Here is an 18,970-nt window from a genome sequence, read left to right as displayed (position 1 = left end):
TTGACACTGAGGTGTCAATCTGATCGCATTTGACTTTGTAACTTTGTCTGTAGTGGATGTGATATTATGGCTGTGTAGCCACTGCAGTGTGTACGTGTGCTTTAAATACACAAATATATTTTCCTTTAAAGAAACTCAGTTCAGATCCCTCGCATCATCAGAAAGAAGAGACTGGCTGACAGTCACAGAGCAGCCACCCACACTGAACAATGAAGTAGTAAATAGTTGGAAAATGTCACAGGCTCAACTTGCTTATGGTGTAACGGGTTTTCCTTGCAATGTGAATCTTTGTGATTACCCATCATGTCTTTTCTTCTTCTTTGTCTTTGAGCGCTCTGGTTCTGACACTTTCCACCTGTGCTATGCTGATGGTATACACACCTAAATGAAACACAAACACATTGGAGGATGTAATGTGTTTATGTTTTCTAAATCCAATCTACCAGTGAAATACGGGCCCTCCTCCCCAGACACGACTTGTGCAAACTCTTCCACTCCAGTAGATGGCAGCCTGACATCAGTCAGCAAGACTCATATTTTAAATGACTTTATTTTTAAGATCAGCTCAAATCACATCGTAGAAAAAGATGAGCCTGTCTGTGAACTATGTGTCATTTCATTTAAAACAACATGACTATGTGTAAACTTGGGGCGATCGTGGCTCAAGAGTTGGGAGTTCGCCTTGTAATCGGAAGGTTGCCGGTTCGAGCCCCGGCTTGGACAGTCTCGGTCGTTGTGTCCTTGGGCAAGACACTTCACCCGTTGCCTACTGGTGGTGGTCAGAGGGCCCGGTGGCGCCAGTGTCCAGCAGCCTCGCCTCTGTCAGTGCGCCCCAGGGTGGCTGTGGCTACAATGTAGCTGCCATCACCAGTGTGTGAATGGGTGGATGACAGGTTGTGTAAAGCGCTTTGGGGTCCTTAGGGACTAGAAAAGCGCTATACAAATACAGGCCATTTACTTGGACTTTATGCAGGGCTTCAGTATTAACTCGATGGTTTTAACGGCTTCATTTATGATCAGGTTAGCACTTTGATTCAGAGCTCCAGAGCTCTTTCTGTATAACACTGAATTCTTTTTTGAAATCCTGTAGTGCTGTATCTTTTGTGTTTTTAATGATTATTTTGGCCTTTCTCTGACTTCATTGGATGGGTACGGTGAAGACTGACAGGAAAGTGGAGGGAAAGAAACGTGTGACAAAGGGCCGCAGGTTGAACCCAGACCCACCTCCTGCTCATCCCACTGCAAATAAAACCACAGCATGTAGTGTAGAATGTCTTAACTTTCTAAACTTTTGAAATGAAATCCAAAACAGCTCTGGATTCTGTTATCGCTGTCCCGTCTGACCTGTGCTCCACTGGAGATGTTTTGACATTAAAATACAAAACTGATCTTGTGTTCAGACCATCGTGATCCTCTCGTCTCATCCTTTATCGGTTTATATAAAATCAGCTGTCAGAGACCTGGTGTGATATTTGACTCGAATCTCAACCTGTACAAACATAAACAGCAGCATTCGATCAATACCAGACATAGAGGAGACCAGACTTTTGCAGTAGCTGAGCTGAAACTGTGGAATAGGCAGATCTTTTTAAAACTCATTTAAAAACCTAGTTTATTTCCAGGCTGTTAAACCTGTCTAAATAATGTCTTTCTTTTGATATTGTCCAAATTGTACAACACTTTGGTCGGCGCTTGTTGGTTTGTAATGTGCTTTATATTGTAAAATTGACTTGACTTGAGTTGAATATTGAGTTTTAGTCTGTGAAGGTTCTCAGTCATGGTATTTCAACTTTTACGTATCAGAAATTAACTTCAGGCTTTTTACATGAACCAAGAAAACCAAGCAGAGTCTTAATGGCTCTGCACTGGCTGCCCATTAGTTTGAGAACTAACGTTGAGATTTTACTGTTCAAATCTTTACTGACACGAGCTGTTGTTCCTGAACCAACCAATGTGCAGCCTCAGGTCCTCGGGCAGTAATGTGCTAGCTTTTCATATGTCAAGCTTAAAGACAGAAGCCACTGAGCGTTTGCTGTGAGGACTGATCTGCCTCAGCTCATTGTTAAAGGCTCATTTATATCATAAGGTTATATTTATAAATATATTTTAGTATAGATTTGATATTTTTGAACATTCTTAGTTTATCTCCATCTTAATCTTTTAATATTGATACGGGATTTGAGAAGCACTATACAATTATTATTATACTACCTAGCTAACATGAAAGGCAACAGTGTGATTTTACTCCTGTGGAAGGATACTTCATTTAGTTTACTGAAGCTCAGTGACCCAGAAGTAAATTCTTTAAATGTGAGTCGTCCGGTCTCTCCACCTTCCTGTGTGGCCCTTCGTAGTCACAATGAGCCGTCTGCTCAATGTTGGAATAAATGTTCAGTCGTCTTCGGATCTTTGCATCAGGCAGGTACGCTCTCGGTCTGTGATCGTCTGGAGTCAGATTTCTGTTTGTGCAGATCAACCTCGAAACCTGAAACTGTGAAGCCTGCGATACCTGGTCGACACTTTGGGGCCCTGAATAAACTTTTACAGTGTTCTGCACTTCGGTGATCATCAATTGCACACATACCAAAAATAATCAATAAAACCAAGCAAATGAATTTCCCTTTTGCAAACTAAATAAATGTCCATGTGTCTGTTATTATTTATCATCCTTCTTGTGAGATATGGGACAGTAACCTTTAATGTATCAACTTTAAACTGCATACATTTAAACAACATCTGACATTAAGCACTGAGACTGCACTCAATAAAAAAACTCACTTGACTTAAAATGTTTCTTTCATTGCTCTGTGTGCCAAATCACCAGATCTGCTTTGTTTTTTAGAGATTTTTAATCCCCATAACAGTCATCTGATAACGTCACTGATTGGAGTAGGAGTCTGTTTTCAAAGTGTTGATATATGTTTTAAATAGTAGAGAGCAGTTCTGATGACCTAATTGATTAAAATAACAAACCTGAGATCACAAAACAGCGCCAAGGTTCATTGGAGAAGCACCATGGGACACAGAGCGCTCACACATGCAGAGGCAGTTTCACAAGTTTAGTATACAAACCCTGGATTCATTTACAAGAACAAAATTAAACTACAGGCCTTCTTTACTCAAACAGAACTCTTACCTGTGGAGCATTAACAGCCTGAACACTGCTGGTTAGTTTCACTGTGCATCTGGAGGACACTGGGACCAGATTTACTGACCGTCTCAGCAGCACAGAGCTCTCTTCAAATGTTACCAAGGTAGTGGATTTGCTAACGAGGCACACGAGTATGAACGTTGTGGACGGGAATGTTTTGTGGCTTACTTTTTGCCAGCTGTTTTTCTCTTACACGAGGAGAATATTAGAGGGAATCACTCAGACATGCTTCACTAATGTTTGCAGTTTGTATTGTAATGCAGACGATGATGAATGTATGGAAGTGTGTGAACACAACAGTTGCTGCTCGCCTACACCAACCATAAAAGTGACAGATACTCAAAGTCCTCCGTTTAATCAAACAGTTCATTTTAATTCCTTTCATGCTCTGCTTTACACACTGGCTAATCTAAACGGATGGAATTCACAGTAACGATGCAGACAGTATTGTAGAAACACATTTGGTACTTGCTGTATTTAATAATATGGCACAGGCTGTTTAACATTCTGCTCTCTGGTTTAAATCTTTGTGTACTTTCGAGGCTGCAGTGTGTGATCCAGTTGAATTATGTCATATTGTACCAAGGTGTTTTAATAATGAACAGACGTGTCGATGAAACTAATGACATAAAACATATTAACTGTCCAATCTGGTTGTTAAAACACTGCAAGCCCAGATTCAGAAGTCTACAGGAAGTACCTTTGGAAAGATTTTTCCAATCTAGCCAGAGCAATGTTCATCCATCACCACAGACAGCCGTGCAGAAAACGATAGCCGTGCTGTTACTGCCAGTGCAAATAAATGGCCTGATTACAGGAATGTAAGAAACCTTTTTCTTCCAGTTACTATCCAGTCCACACTCAGCTGCTGCGGCTAGGATGAAATTCCTCTCGTTATAAAGTAAAATGACTTTGATGAATTGATTCTGTGACACCTTGGAGCACTAAAACGATTGTTGAACTAGCATTTACCCACTCGGGCTTCTGACCGCTGACCTTCTTTCCAACATCATCAACATGTGTCAGAATCACTCTGTTGGTGAAGTCGTCACAGATCAGTCCTTTCGGTGGGCAACCTTTGAAACACGTGTGACAGAAACTTGAATGTAGTTTCTCACGTCTTCTATCAAACGCTGTGAGCGCACAGGTGCAGGTCGTGAACATGGAGGCTGTGTGGATGTGTGGCAAAGGGAAGAAACAGAAGTCAGGAGGTTTTCCTTCTTGTTCTGCTAATGAGAATGATTTACAATAATACAATTATTTTAAAATAATACAATTTTGTCATCTTATTGTGTGGAATAAGTGTTACAGTTTTGGTGGCATGAATGATTCACTGACAGAGACCCTCTCCAGGAAGTCTGCAGGATTCTGCTTCATGTTTGAGCTGTCTGGGGAAACGCCTGCTATGCTGAGGCCTTCATAACGTTTCAGTAAATGTGTTGTTGTGTGTTCTGTGTTGTTAACATTGTGACCTGTGTTTGCTTGTTGAGAAATAGTCTTGCTACTTTAAAACATCTGAACTGGTTTTTGGTTGCACTTAGACCAGTTAGTGGCAAAACTGTGATTTTTAGTGAACTTTAATGTGTAAAATATTTTCTTATTTCTTTATCTTCTTAATTTTTTAAGGTTCAGTGCGCAGAAGACTTATACTGGTTTTACTGCAGAGCTACAGGACAAATAGAAACACACACACACACACACACACACACACACACACACACACACACACACACACACACACACACACACACACACACACACACACAGTGAGCAGCGGGCGGAGAGACAGGTCTGCTGTCTATATTCTGATGTGACTGTGCTTGAATAGTTGTAAGGCTGTAGCTCAGAGGGCCGCGGAAACCGGGTGAAGTGGACGTGGCATTCGCGAGTTTGGACTGCAGCTTGTGAAAGCGCGTGCCGTGGCACAGGTGAGAGTGTAAAGTTGCCAGGGCTGGGAGCTGCGCTGCTGCACGGGCATAGGAGGCCCGGGACTCTCGGACCTCTCCGGCACTCAGCACATCGCACTGCAGCGACACACAGCGAGTCGTTCTCACGGAAACGCCGTGTTTCTGACTCGTCGCGTGTTTTCATGCAAGCAGCGTTTAACTGAAAGTTCTTCAAATGAAGGAAAAATCAAAGAATGCCGCGAAAAAGCGCAGAGAGAAAGAGAACGGAGAGTTTTATGAGCTGGCCAAGCTGCTGCCTCTGCCGGCGGCCATCACCTCCCAGCTGGACAAGGCCTCCATCATCCGGCTGACGAGCAGCTACCTCCGGATGCGGAGCATTCTCCCCGACGGTAGGCACCCGACACCCTTTCATTTGTAGCCGATTCAGACAGAGGTTTTCTTCCAATAATAATAACAATAATTATTAATCACTATTTTGTTAGTTAGATGGACACAGTAGATTGGAAGTTTAAACACTGATGTCTGCTTCAAACGACTCATTTATCAAGATGAATTATTTCATTAGTGCCCGTGGGCACTGGGGCAGTGCGGGAAAACTCTGTCAACACTCGGAAAGTCTGCTTCAGTCACTGACCTGCCCGTTGGTCGTTCTCGCGTGGATTCTTACCGAGTTTGAAGACTAATCCAGCTGTAATCCACGAATGACAACAAAGTTTCATCATACAGATGCACGAGACGTGGATTTCTAAAGGCGTCATAGACGAAAGACAGAGTCCTGCTCAGGGACGCCGCTGTGTTTCAGCACAAACGTGTTCTCATGCTGGAAGTCCAACGATCTTTGAAATAATAATAATAATAATAATAATAATAATAATAATAATAATAATAATAATAATAATAATGAAGCGCTTCATAACCTCGCTCCTCCATATTTATCTGATCGTCTCCATACGGAGAGCTTTATTTGGTTTAATAATATTGCATAAAAATAGAATGTAATAATAATAATAATAATAATAATAATACATTTGATTTCTAGGCGTCACCTTACATTAGTACAACAAAATAAAAACAAAAGGTAAATGAAAAATAAAAAAACAAAAATGAAAGTATAAAAACTAAACAAGGTTAAAATCGACTTAGAATCAATGGTTTTAAAACGCGATTTAAAGTAGAGAGGAGGTCTGTAGTCCGGAGATCTGCTGAAAGTGCATCCAAAGACTCGGGCAGAACAAGTCCCACGGTAGCCCCACGGTAGTCAGGCGGGCAGGTGGAACAGACAGAAGGGAAACTCTCTGTATGGAGACGATCAGATAAATATGGAGGAGCGAGGTTATGAAGCGCTTCATTATTATTATTATTATTATTATTATTATTATTATTATTATTGTTGTTGTTGTTGTTGTTGTTGTTGTTGTTCTCGCCAGCAGAGATCGCAGCTTGCATTCTTTTTACATTTGAAAATGGGTTTCAGCTTCCAGATGTGGCCTGTACTTTCTGTGGATCTGTGAAAGAATGACTCGTGTCTGTAAATGTGACAAAGTTAAACGTGTTAGCAGCGCTGAGCCTGTGTTAAAGTGAGCGCAGCGATAAGCGTGGGCCTGTTACTGCACGGCTGAGGCTGCTTTTAACGAAGGAAGCTTCGTTTGTCTCTGATAGTCTGTTTCTTTCACTGCATCGCTCTGATACGGAGAGCTTATTTCTTCTGCTAAATGTTTATTATGTTCAGAGTTTAGTTTGGCATCATTTTGGCTGAAGCTAAACGCTCCACATCGGGAGCCTCGGGATAATCTGACAGCATTTATCCCGCCTGAAGGCTGACATCAGCGTCATCTGTTAAAACCAACAGGATTACAACAACTGTAACAGTTACAATGCAGGACTCTTGTTTTTCTCTGTTTGCAGTTAAAAAACAGAAAATATTTCATTCAATTGAAATTTCAAGTGGAATGTAAACATGAAAAAACATCTTTTCGTATCAAATTGTCAGTTTTACATGTGTTAAAAAATATTACCCACATACCGAGATATACATAAATTCAAAAGAAATACACAAGCATGCATTTCACTTCTGTTGCTGTCACATACACGTTGAAATATATTTGTCACGTGATCTTATTGCGTTATTGATTATTATTAATTATTAATATCTGTTGTTCGTTTGTAAAACTGTTCTGGTCTTATTAGCTCATCAGTGTCGTTGTGCAAAATAAACTTTGAACTCAAAGGATTGAAATCGAGTTACCGTCACATTAGTTTGGCTTTGAAGCAAAGTAGAAATACTCACCTGACATCAAAACAATGTGAACATACAAACATTCTTTACGTTAAATAATTACATATAATTACATGCTATTATAGTAGTGTGATTACGTGACTTTTTAAGTGTTGCGGGTTAATATGACCTATTTTGCTCTATTTTCCTTCCATTTAAATGAACATTACAGTTTACGCAGTATTACACAGCAAATCCAGCATGTCCAAATTAACACTGTCGGATTTGATTTCAACACTATTAAAGTGTCTATATGGGTCCACACCAGAGAGTGTTAATTTAACTCTTTTTGGAGAGTTGGTACGTTAACTCTGATTTAGTGTTAAACACCAAATCTGTTCAGGAGTTGATAATTTAACACTTGGTGTTAAGAGTTTATATATTAACTCTCAAAGAGTATTTTAGTTTAACTACGTAAGAGTTATCTTCTAATTCATTCTAAAAAGTGGGAATTTTACTGTTCTGAACTTCTAGAAATTTCTTTTGGAAATAAACATTTACTAAAAAGACACAATGGTTTTTGAAAAACATTTATTCTGAACTGTGCACCACAATTTCAAAACATTTTCTGAAAGATGTAACAGTGTACATGTTCTCACTTTCATTAGAATTTTGTTTATCAAAAGGTCTGACATGGTAAATGCAAATAACAGCATTCTCATCACTTATTTCTTTAATACAATATGCATGTCCTTCATTCATCCCTTTGTGGAACTTCAGCGCACTTCTGCTCTCCCCCATATTCCATCTTCACAAGCATATCCTGTGCGGAGATTGAATAAAAATTAGTTGACACTAATTAATGGCACAAATAATCCAGTAAACAATTGCAGCACAGTAAAAAAAAAAGGAATCCTCTTTGAGCCATTACTTGTGTAAAGTATTTTCCCAAAAGACAAAGACACAGGCAACAGGTAATACTGAACTAAATGTAAAACCTCAACCTTTTTCATTTTTACCTAAACCGTGTGCACAAAACTCTGGAGGGATCTATGCTAACGTAGAATCCAGTCAGGACGTCAGCTACTGCTGTTTGCTCGTGTTTTTTTTATTTTTATGGGCGATCGTTTTCAGGCTTCAAGCAGCACCATTATACCAACATTTCACATTCTAGACATTGTTTTAGGTGTATTTGACCAAAAGTTTGACTGAAAATTCACATGCAAGCTTTTTTTCAAGGCTGTGGTATTTGCCCGCAAACAATACCTTTCAGCTAGCTAAAACAGAATATTATGCTATCACCGAGCAACATGGCTAATGCCTTTCACACAGCTTTGTCTCAACTCCAAAGAGCCACAGAAGTAAAAGCTCATAATAATAATTGAAACAATGTTTGAAAGAATGACTTACCAAGCATGGCAAACAACTCAAATATGTAGAGCAAAATGTTCTGAAACGGCTTCACTTCAGCTTCGATTGGAGCCGTGCTGGGGGCGGAGTCTGTGAATTTACTCTGTTGGTGTCATAGCCCCTGTAGGAGTTCAGAGTTAAGAGGTCAAGAGTTAATGTTTCCATTGTAACACCTCCAGATTTGACAGAGAAACACTCATTTTTAACACTCGATTTTAACTACTATCATTTTACACCTCAGAGTTACATTAAAAGAATGTGACTCTGCTTAGAGTAAAATTAACTCTACTTTTGCAAGAAGACTATTAACACCAAAACATTTAACACTTTTGAATTTGCTGTGTAGGTACACGTGTACTACTCTTTAGTCCGCACACGTTCTTTTTATTAAAAGATGACTAGTGTCGTTTCAGCCTTCTGTGAGTAATGAAGGCAAGTGTAACCCGATTCCAGTCGCTCCTCCAGAGACTGTTGCAAAATAAAAACTCTGTTGATTTTTTTATTTCCTCAGTGGACGCTTGGCGGGCTGTGAGATGACTCCTATCACTGTTTTACAGTTTATTTGAATGGTTTAATATTTTGTTTTAAAAAAGCAACAACCCTAATTTAAATGTAGTATAATTTCAAATACCAACATGTCCAACTGATAAATGTAAAATAAATAAATAAAAATAAATGTAAAAACCATATATATATATATATATATATATATATATATATATATATGTCTTTTAACAGCTAAAATGTGTCTGTCCCAGACGTATGGTTAAATTTCATGATAGCAGCGTGAAGCACGGACATACAGTGTGAAAAATGCAGAAACATATATTAAGTCATTTGATGGCAGGTCAACTTTTTATACTTGCAGTATAAAACCTTTTTCAATGTAAAGCTGCTTCTGTCTCTTTTCCATGCACACACCAGTCCACAGCAGAGCCTGGAGTCAGGACTGACTGTGAGGACATTATTGTGCTGGCAGCAAATGTCTGGATTACTGGCATAGTTAGAGAAATTTAACTGGACGTTTTTGTATTAATGACACAATAACACAATTCACTCCAATATGTAAAAAAACAACAACAACAATTTAACTTTGTTCTCCTTCTTTTTTCAAACACTTACTTTGTGTTCCTCACATCTCTTCACTCACTGGCTTTCAGCAGATTTCATGTGAAATAACTTTGATATTAAAAGCAGAATTAGTTCAAACTGCTTGATTAGCAGAGACACTGGTTTACAGTTCTGTCTTTGAAGGACCTGACTGTGCAGAGATGAACTGTTCCATATTTATGTAGCTTGAAAATGCTTCACTTAGTTTCCAAGTCATAGATTTAAAACCAAACCAAACCTTCCACTGTGTGATTGGGACACCACCATGACGAGGTGACAAAAAAGAGTTTAGATGAATTATGTCAAGCCTTAACGCTTCAGGCCGATTCTCATATTTCATCGCCCCCTTATTGTCCGTTTTCAGATTTTCCCACACATACTGTGTAAATACGGCACAGCATACCTACATACAGTAGGTAGTAATTCGTTCCATTGTGTATACAAAGAAGGATGCAGCTCAATAATGTTATTCAATTATAGAACACTGTAATAACTTTATATAGTAAAATACATATTTTCAGAATATTCAGAATACTCCCACTGATTCATTTTTGTATGTCAGCTGGCCAACATACAGAATACACAGCTGAAGGCAAATCTCATGCATAGGTGGGAGAATAGTCTTGGAAAAGGAAAGTTAACATTAGAGATTTCCTGTTGATCTGAAAATTGAATTATGTTTAATACTACACGGTCCGATTCTACACTCTTAGAAAGGATGTGTTAAAATTGACACATCATGTGTTAAATTTTAACACATGTGCTGCATCAGCTCAGGGACAACACATGATGTGTCAGTTTTAACACAATTAATGTGTCTGCTCCTTTAACACATCTTCTGTGTTAAAAAAAGTCAACACAAGGATGCGTTATTTTGACACAAAGATGTGTTAAAATGTGTGCATTTCATTTTTTTTAAAAAGGAGAAAAAAGATGGTATATATTATACATTTATTGAATTCCATTTGTTACTTAGCATATTATAAATTATTACAAACTGAATAAACAACAGTTTTCAGAATCTTTTCAATTAAAATGTATTAAATTCAATTTTAGCCAAAGCTATATTACAATTTTTACTTGACAAAATCAAACAAAATTAATATCTGTTAGTTAATTAATAACTTTCTAGATCACTAAAATGTCAAATATATATGTTCTCATATAATCATGTCCAGACAATACATGAATTAACTTTTTTTTAAAGGTAACAGTTGTCATCTTCAACAAATTGTCAACATTCAACAAATGTGCAGTTGCATGCAAACAGAAAAATATATTTACATTTTGGCAACTATAGCATCCAGGTTATACAATTTTGTACCTTGGGTTTAAATACAGCTTATTAGCATCAAAGCTTGTCACTATATATAAAGGCTGAAAATCAAAAATTTCAGCCAATGTAATCAGTTCATATTCGTCTGACCTTTCCACTGCATAGGCATAAAAATGGTCATCAAAGAAGCTGACTTTCAGAATCCTCACAAACACGAAGACGGACTCATTAACTGACTGTGGCAAGATATGAATGACTTCACCAAACAAAGGCTCTTCTCTAAAGTCTCTTCTTAATGTCAATACAGAACCAGTTCTATAAGTCTGGCCGTACACACCAATACTGTGTGACACAAAAACAGTACTAGTCAGAGAAAGGTCTTGTTCAAGGGTTAACCTCAAGTTGTCTAACAAGACATCTGCTTTTTTCAGTGACCCCACACTAACTAGATAGGCATTGGGCACATCCATTTTCTTAGCTAGATTATCACTATGCTTATAGTGATACATGTGTTGAACCTGATGTTTAAAAGCCAATGTTTTTGACACATTTTTGAAGTTACAAACTGAATGTGCTAGTCTTTTAAATGGATTGTGCTTGGATTCAAATCGCATACACCAAAGTTTAGACAGAGGTCCAAACAAAACCATCATTCTTGGATAATGTATCATAAAATGATGTTTCGGAATAAGATTTGTGGCATACAGCTGTTTGAAAAGAGTATGGTGCTCTATTATCAGTTCTTTTAAGAATACTGCAAGTCCCCTTGTAACGACTGGTGCAAAGATGATACTGCATATCTCTCTCAGTAAAATAAATAAATGCCAATGTTGACTTTTTCGGTCTACACAATCTCCCAACAAAAAGGGCAAGACCAGTAAAAGGCACCACATTTGAGATGCTGTCTGTTTTAATGCACTCTCACTGTTTCTCAAGTTCATTATAACACTTGGCTTGTTTTTAATGTCTCCATATCCATATTGAAAACTGGAAATCCTCTCATTTAGCTGTTCCAAAGTCAACAACTTCTCCTCATAAATGAAATGGCGAAGCATTAACTTAACCTCTAAAGGGGCTACACCTTCAAGTACATCATGCATGATATCAACACTTATGTTTTGTGTTACATGAAAATACTTAAGGTTATTCAGACAGGAGTCCTCTTTTACACCAGTTTTGCTTGGTTCGTTTAAGCTGACATGTTCCTGATAACTGTCTTTGGTGCGCAACTCAACTTTGTCTTCATCATATATCAACTGTGCATCTGCTTTGTCAATCATGCAAAACTGACAGAATTTGTTTGCAGAGAAACTTTCAAGGTAGCCACAAAGTGAATGAATTGCCAAATTATCTGCTGTTAACACACAAACTGTACCATATAGTTGATGGCTATGACCTTTTAAATCCACAATTAGACCAGAATTTTCAAGAAATCTCAAGTCATCAAGAAGTGGTTTCAAAATCTTGTCAAATCCATATACCTCCCTGTCAATTGAGTTAAACAAAAGACACAGGTGAATATTTGCAAGTGAGGAATTCCACTCTGGTGGCAAATTCTTCAAGGTAAAATACACAGCTCCTAGCTTATGTATTTTTGTCTTGGAACCTAAAGGATTTGTTGTTTCAAAGTCATCAAAGTAAAGTTGCATTTGAAGAGCATCAGGGTACATTTTAAACAATGGGTGTGAGGAAAAGTGAGAGCCATCACAGTAATCACGCATTTTGGCATCAGTGTTCTTCTTATTCTGAACAAAGAAGTCCTGAATGTCCTCATGTTGGAATACAAACTTGAGCGTTTCAATGACTGATACATACTGGCATGTATCTGCTGCCAAAACCTGTTTCATCTGACCATCTTTTCTTACAGTATCTGACCTGTGACCCAGAAAGATTTCCTGTGGTTTAACAAGGGAAAACTTCTCAGTGAAGTATTTGTTCATTTTATATTTCGTGTCTACATCTTCAAATATGTTTTTAGCACTTTCAAACTCCTTCATTAATGCTTGAACAGCCTCACTGTCTTGTGGTACATCCAAGCTACTCAACAAAGCAGCAGTTGACTGTTGCAAACAGTCTACAGTTTTCTCAAGCAACTCCTTTGTACAGTTTACACTTCTTGTAACATCTGTTAAAGTAATATTTGATGATGCATACATCTGTGCCATAAAAGAAGCAGCACATTCACCAAGATCAGTATAGTTTTTTAACTTTGATACTGCACCTGCTACATCACTGGGTATCTCCAAAACATCAGGAACTAGATCATCAGTTTCAACTGAACTGTTTGATGTCTCTCCTTGGTAAGAAGGTTGAACTGAGTCAGCATCCATTGAAGATGAAGTAGAATGAGATCTATGCAGGTGCTTTGAAAATGAATTTAAGTTATAATACGTCCTTGGGCAGCCATCTTGGCTACATATAATTTTCAAGTTTTGTCCATCTGTTAAGCAGTGTATTTGACGAAGATGCCAAATGAGGTTTCTCACCTCTGTGAACAGAGACTCTCTACATTTTGGACAGGTGAACATTTTACTTGCATGCTTTAATCTGTGCAATCAGCTCCAGTACTTTGGTTTTCCTTTGGGTGGACAGCGGCAGGTCATAGACAAACTCAAAGAAGGTGAAGACGGAGCCAAGCGGTGCTGGATAGGACAAGTTACATACCCAGTACAGTTTGAAAAGCTTATCCACAGCACACGTCAGGCCATCATTCAGAGGAATGGTTACTTTATCATTCTTAGCAACAATGATGTACTGCCTGGTTGCACTCTTTAGATCACCGATGCATATCAGCTGGGGTTGGTGTGTTGTGGATGATGCTTCAGGATCACTGCAAAGCGATGCAATACTTGTTCCAGGCTTGGAGATGGGGAAGATAAAGATAGATTTTTAGAGAAGTATTCAGTGAGGTGTTGACCAATGCTTTCCTCAGGTAAATACCATGAGAACTGTACTGAATACATACCAGTGCAAAATCAACCAAGTGCGTTATAGCTGATTTAAGGCTGCAACGACTGGCACCAACTGGTGGGAGCAGGTGTGTTAACACCACAAGGGCAGTGTAACAAACCTCATCTAGCAAAGAAAAGCAAGATGTAAAATTATTCAAAATACAGAAATGTGTTATTTAATGAATTATGAGATGTACATCAAAAATGACTTTTTCTTTTGTGAATAGATGAAATCAGAAATGCAGAGGCTTAATGCACCTCATTTGGCTTATATGTGCAGCTAATAAAGTCGCCCAAGGCCACATAATTTAAATTCTCCTTACAACCATCTCCATAGACCTCATTCTCCACCATCAGTAAACATAGACATATTTCAATTCATTTACCAAAGGGTGGCATCTAACAATTTCTTTGAAAAAGAACAACAAAATTTAAAAATATAACCCCTTCTTGTATAGTTTTTCTATTCAGCCTTTAACATCCACTTACTTGTCATCTAAAGACAGTAAACAGAACTATTAATTTGATCATCCTTTTTTTCTTACTTTCTAATAGTAAACGTGAGGCGGGGGGGATGGAAAAATACCTTCAGTCTTCTCTTCAAAATCCTTCAACAGAGAGGACATTCTTGTTTCCAGGGCAGCTACTGATTTGAGTTTCGGAATGATACTGGCTTCCCATTTTCGTAAAAAGAGGTCCACCTTTCCTCCTGTAAGCTTGCCAAACTCCAAGTCCAGCTAATGGAGAGAAAAAAAGTATTTAAGTTTAAAATTAAGCATTAAATACATGAAATTAAAAGTACATTCTGCCCATTTGGTAGCTGTATGGCTAAAATCAAACCTTACAGTATCACATTTCTGTTACCCACTTCCACATCAAGCTTACCTACACAGTGAAACATAACAATTTACTTGGAGTGGTATTTGAATACAAGTCTATTATTCCTTAATTTTAGCTATGATTTGGGTCCCATCAGACCCTGAGAAAAAAAATAGGACTTTTTAGCTGATGTTCAACTTTCTAGCAGCCAATTTCTTATTTTGTCTGCGGTTTGTCCTGTAGAGCTTTTTTGCTGAAAATAGGTGAAAGCAGAGTTCGTACAAATTTAGGTGATCCTTTTGTCGTTTTTTCACTTCCACGAGCAGCACCTTCTGCATTGTCATTTGATGTCCCTACTATTAGATAGTCATTTGGTGGCACGACTAAGATTTTGGATCATTTGAAACGTGATGCTCATTGTAATAAAAGCCCAGTGAATAAAGATCCAACTCTGAAATTATAAAACTTTCAAAATATTCACTAGGAGCTCATAAACATACCTCCAAATGTATCCACTCCTGTTACATACTTTGTATGCAATACACAACCGAGTGGAGAAGGAGTACATAAACCATTACCAGGGAACCAAGCAACTTACCAGACTTGGCATGTCCAAAAACCGTGGGTACTTTCTGAATATTTCAGCAGCAGTGGGGGAGTCCTTGCTAATCCAGGCTCTGCGACTGGTGTATGTTTCCTCCATGCCTGACATGATAGTTGGAAGGTTCTCAGCTGAGGGCCGCAATCTTTTGATCAGGGTGACCCACTCATCTGTGCTGCTGGTATTCCCATCCTCTTGCCTGAGCTTCTTGTCTTCACCACAGTCATTGGTCACTTTTCGCTTCTTATAACGTCTCTGCCCCTGGTCGAGATTCCGTCTAAGGTTGCGCAGTTTAGTCTCTAGGAATCCACAATGAGAGACTGGATCATAATAATGCTCCTGAGGAAGAAAGGACAGAGGTATATGGATAACAGCTGAGCAATTTTAACTGAGAAAAAAACCCGCTCTAATAAATAATGAGATAAAGGTTAAAAGATACACAGTAAGTGGGAACAAGTGCAAGTATGTAGTGGAATTTACATTATTAAAATGCTAAATTTACTTACAAATCCTTCCCCCTGTCCTGCCACTCGGACACTCAGGGATGGAAAAGTGGTGATGATGCTTTTTGCTACAGTCAACTTCTCTGCACTAAGAGGGTAACTGGAAAATAAAGGTAACCTTTTTTTTACTCCTGTGCACTTCAACATTTTTAAAGAAAACATTCATTGCAAAATTTTAACAAAGTGCAGTAAGGTGCTATACTTACTAACCACACCTCTCCACCAAATCCCCAATGCAAGTCTTCACAAGAAGCTTCCTCGATGGCACTGACAGGGTACCTGTAGTTTCATACTCCTTAAGAATCTGTGGGGCTTTCCTCTTGAGTAGTGACTTCAGGGGTTGACTTTGTTCTTCTGTGGTAATGGTAGACTGTGTAAAGGCAACACCAGACACTTTACCTCTCTGCAATAATCTTCAAAGTCATGACAGCAAATTTCCACAGAGCATAGAAGCATGAGTTTACTCAAAAAGCTGCAGCAGAAGAAGGCGGTTTCTTAATTACCGTGATTATAACGCAATGACTAAAAGAAATTCTGAATAATAATTAAATTGATTTTATCTTCTAGTTGCTACTTGGTGAATAAATCTGATCCTGACTAATAGTTAATAACTGTTAAAACACATTTTATGACTTAGGAAACTGAAGAAATGCAAAGTGTACCTGATTTTGTCTAATCTCCCCAAGAGAGGTTTCCATCGGTGGCCCTCTGGCTGACAGGAAGATATGGAATCTATCAAAGTCCTTAACGTCTACCTCATTGTCAACATCAATATATTCCATGAAATCAGTGTTATGCTTTAGCAACCTATCAAGCACGCAGCCCATGTGCTGAGCTTGGCTTTGACCTATGATGTCTTTGGCACTGCTGACATGAAGAATTTTTTTTACAAATCTCTTTCTCATCTATAAAAGTGGTTACAAGGACTTTGACAGATTCTAAGTTGTCATATTCGTGCTGAAAAAAAAAGAAACACATGGCTAAAGTGCATGGTCAAGTTGCTGTTGTTTTTTTGTTTTTTAAATAACACTGACTATTACTTCCTCATAAGGTCTGCATAAAAAAGAAACTATATCAGAGCATGTTTCCAGCAAAAAGCCTTAAAAAAGAAAGACTTTAGTTAATCATACTAAATGCAAAAACTGCTTTAACTGCTTAAAAAATAATTATCTCTGTCAATGTGAGGTATATTTCATGTTAACCAGTGATAAGTAATTATAACAAATATTTATCACAACACTACTAAATGTAGTCTATTAAGTGTGATAACAGAAGACAGAGGGGCGACATCAAACTAAAGTTACTCAGTCTTAAATTCCTATTCTGTGCTAGCAAACGAATGGTCGCGGTGATAACTACATTTGCTATATTCAGAGCTAACAACAATATTGTCATTTTACACAACACTGCAAATGTTAGGTGCTGACTCTGGCGTTGCTCATAGACACCAGAATGCCTGTCGGAGCCGCTAGCCAACTACCACACTGGTTCTAAGAGCAATTTCTGAATACTCTAATACATAAATAAAGTAAATAGATAAATACATGAATAAAGTAATACATAAAAATACTACCAAAACACATTAACTCTAATGGAGTATGGCACGAAAGCCAAGAACTAATAATAAAATTAAGAGTAGGATATGTTAGCAAGACTGTTACATTAAAGTTAGCTAGGTATAGTTAAGCAGTAATTAACTTAAACTCAAAACTCCTACATAACTCCAATATTTTATGTAAATTCACATTCTTCCAGAAACCCGGCATATTTTCAGTACATTAAGATAAACTGGTAAATGATACTTACTGTAAGGTCTGACAACATACTAGGCGACGTAACCTCCATCTTTGTCTCCTTTGTCTCAGTGGCGCGAAAGATAGCGCCCCCTTCCCGCCGCTGGTATGTCATGTTGCTGGGCAGATTTTGTTTCAATTTTCAGCATGTGTATTCTCAATTTCCTACTTTTGCTTCAATTGTATTCACATGTTGCGGTCAAAATTAAGCCTGTTCTTTGTGGATACTTATGCTTGTAGTATAGCCATGGCCATTAATTGGTATGCCATACATATTGAGAAATAAAAAATTAATCCTCTTTCAGAATTTTAGTACACCATACACACCTTGGTCCACATTAAATTATAAAATGTTTTATTTGTTGAACGTAATGAGGAAAGGATTAAGGAAAACAAACAATAACTAAACATTTTATTTATTCAGTTAATATAGTTATAATACATTGTTAATCTACAATTTATTTCACTAAACACAGGGCTAGCATCAAATTACTGAGCTGCTAATTTTAGGTCCTGTTGTTAGATTCTGAAAATAACACACAAAATGTGTTAAACTGTGCAACACATCAAGTGTGTTGAGCGTTTTACACATTTTTTCAATGTTTACACATTGTCTTACACATGTTATGTTAAAATTCACACAAAATGTGTTAATAGTGTAACAACACATTTTTTGTGTCACTTTTTAACACATCTTTTCTAAGAGTGTAGAAGAACAGCAGTGGTTCAATCTGCTACTGTCTGCACGCCAAATATCCTTGAACCTCGAAGCTGCTCTCCGATGCAGCCATCACATTATAAATATGTGTAAATGTCAGATAGAAAGCACTTCAATGGAAAACAGAAACAGAAAAAAGCACATGTATGAATTCAATGAATGAGGAAAGTTGTGCAAAGTGCTTTGAACTCTTTTGATCCTGTATGTTGGACAGCAGCAACAGTGTCACAAATATCATGTTTTTACCCTTAATTAGACACATAAATAAACATTTATAGTAGAAAAATGTGCCAAATATTCTAAAAGTTTTTCTAGAGATTAAATATTTTTGGTTTAATTCCACCCAGATTGTAAAAATTACGAAAAACCCAACTTGTTTTTTCTTCCAATGAAAACAAACAATGACAAATTTCCAACAACCTTTTGTATATAAATCATGACACATTATTTTAATACTCTTCTGATGGCATCAGCATCAAATAAATAAAGTTTCCACTGCTTGGCTTTGTAGTGAAA

The 18,970-nt window shown here is 37.8% G+C and overlaps 2 protein-coding genes and 1 long non-coding RNA gene across 4 annotated transcripts in view; 1 reads left to right on the top strand and 2 right to left on the bottom strand.

The window, feature by feature from the left end:
• The first annotated feature begins 5,272 nt into the window (after positions 1-5,272).
• sim2 (SIM bHLH transcription factor 2) overlaps positions 5,273-18,970 on the top strand; it is a 66,982-nt gene continuing 53,284 nt past the window's right edge. The window contains exon 1 of the mRNA XM_086307593.1: positions 5,273-5,447. Coding sequence (XP_086163719.1) covers positions 5,273-5,447 — 175 coding nt within the window. The remainder of the gene's footprint in view (positions 5,448-18,970) is intronic.
• LOC147319950 (uncharacterized) lies at positions 7,851-8,911 on the bottom strand. The gene is made up of 2 exons (XR_015131186.1): positions 8,684-8,911; positions 7,851-8,096 (listed from the first exon to the last, which is right to left on the bottom strand). It is a non-coding gene; the product is annotated as an uncharacterized LOC147319950 (long non-coding RNA).
• Positions 10,879-17,858, bottom strand: LOC147319949 (uncharacterized). 2 transcript variants are annotated; one of them, XM_086307692.1, is made up of 9 exons: positions 17,750-17,858; positions 16,606-16,900; positions 16,150-16,313; positions 15,947-16,043; positions 15,438-15,779; positions 14,607-14,757; positions 14,035-14,144; positions 13,556-13,928; positions 10,879-13,432 (listed from the first exon to the last, which is right to left on the bottom strand). In XM_086307692.1, exons 2-8 carry the CDS (start codon positions 16,846-16,848, stop codon positions 13,599-13,601), a joined length of 1,437 nt encoding a protein of 478 aa, XP_086163818.1. In that variant the 5' UTR covers positions 16,849-16,900; positions 17,750-17,858; the 3' UTR covers positions 10,879-13,432; positions 13,556-13,598. The 2 variants fall into 2 exon arrangements, with proteins under 2 accessions (XP_086163818.1, XP_086163817.1); XM_086307691.1 differs by having other exon boundaries at positions 10,879-13,928.

Source organism: Aulonocara sp. 'chitande type north' Nkhata Bay, linkage group LG10 (assembly GCF_057382095.1).
Source record: "Aulonocara sp. 'chitande type north' Nkhata Bay isolate Kocher_YH1m ecotype deep benthic linkage group LG10, A_spYH_male_GT1.1, whole genome shotgun sequence".
NCBI lineage: Eukaryota > Metazoa > Chordata > Actinopteri > Cichliformes > Cichlidae > Aulonocara > Aulonocara sp. 'chitande type north' Nkhata Bay.
The sequence above is the reverse complement of the archived record's forward strand: the minus strand, read 5'-3'. Positions and strand labels throughout refer to the sequence as shown.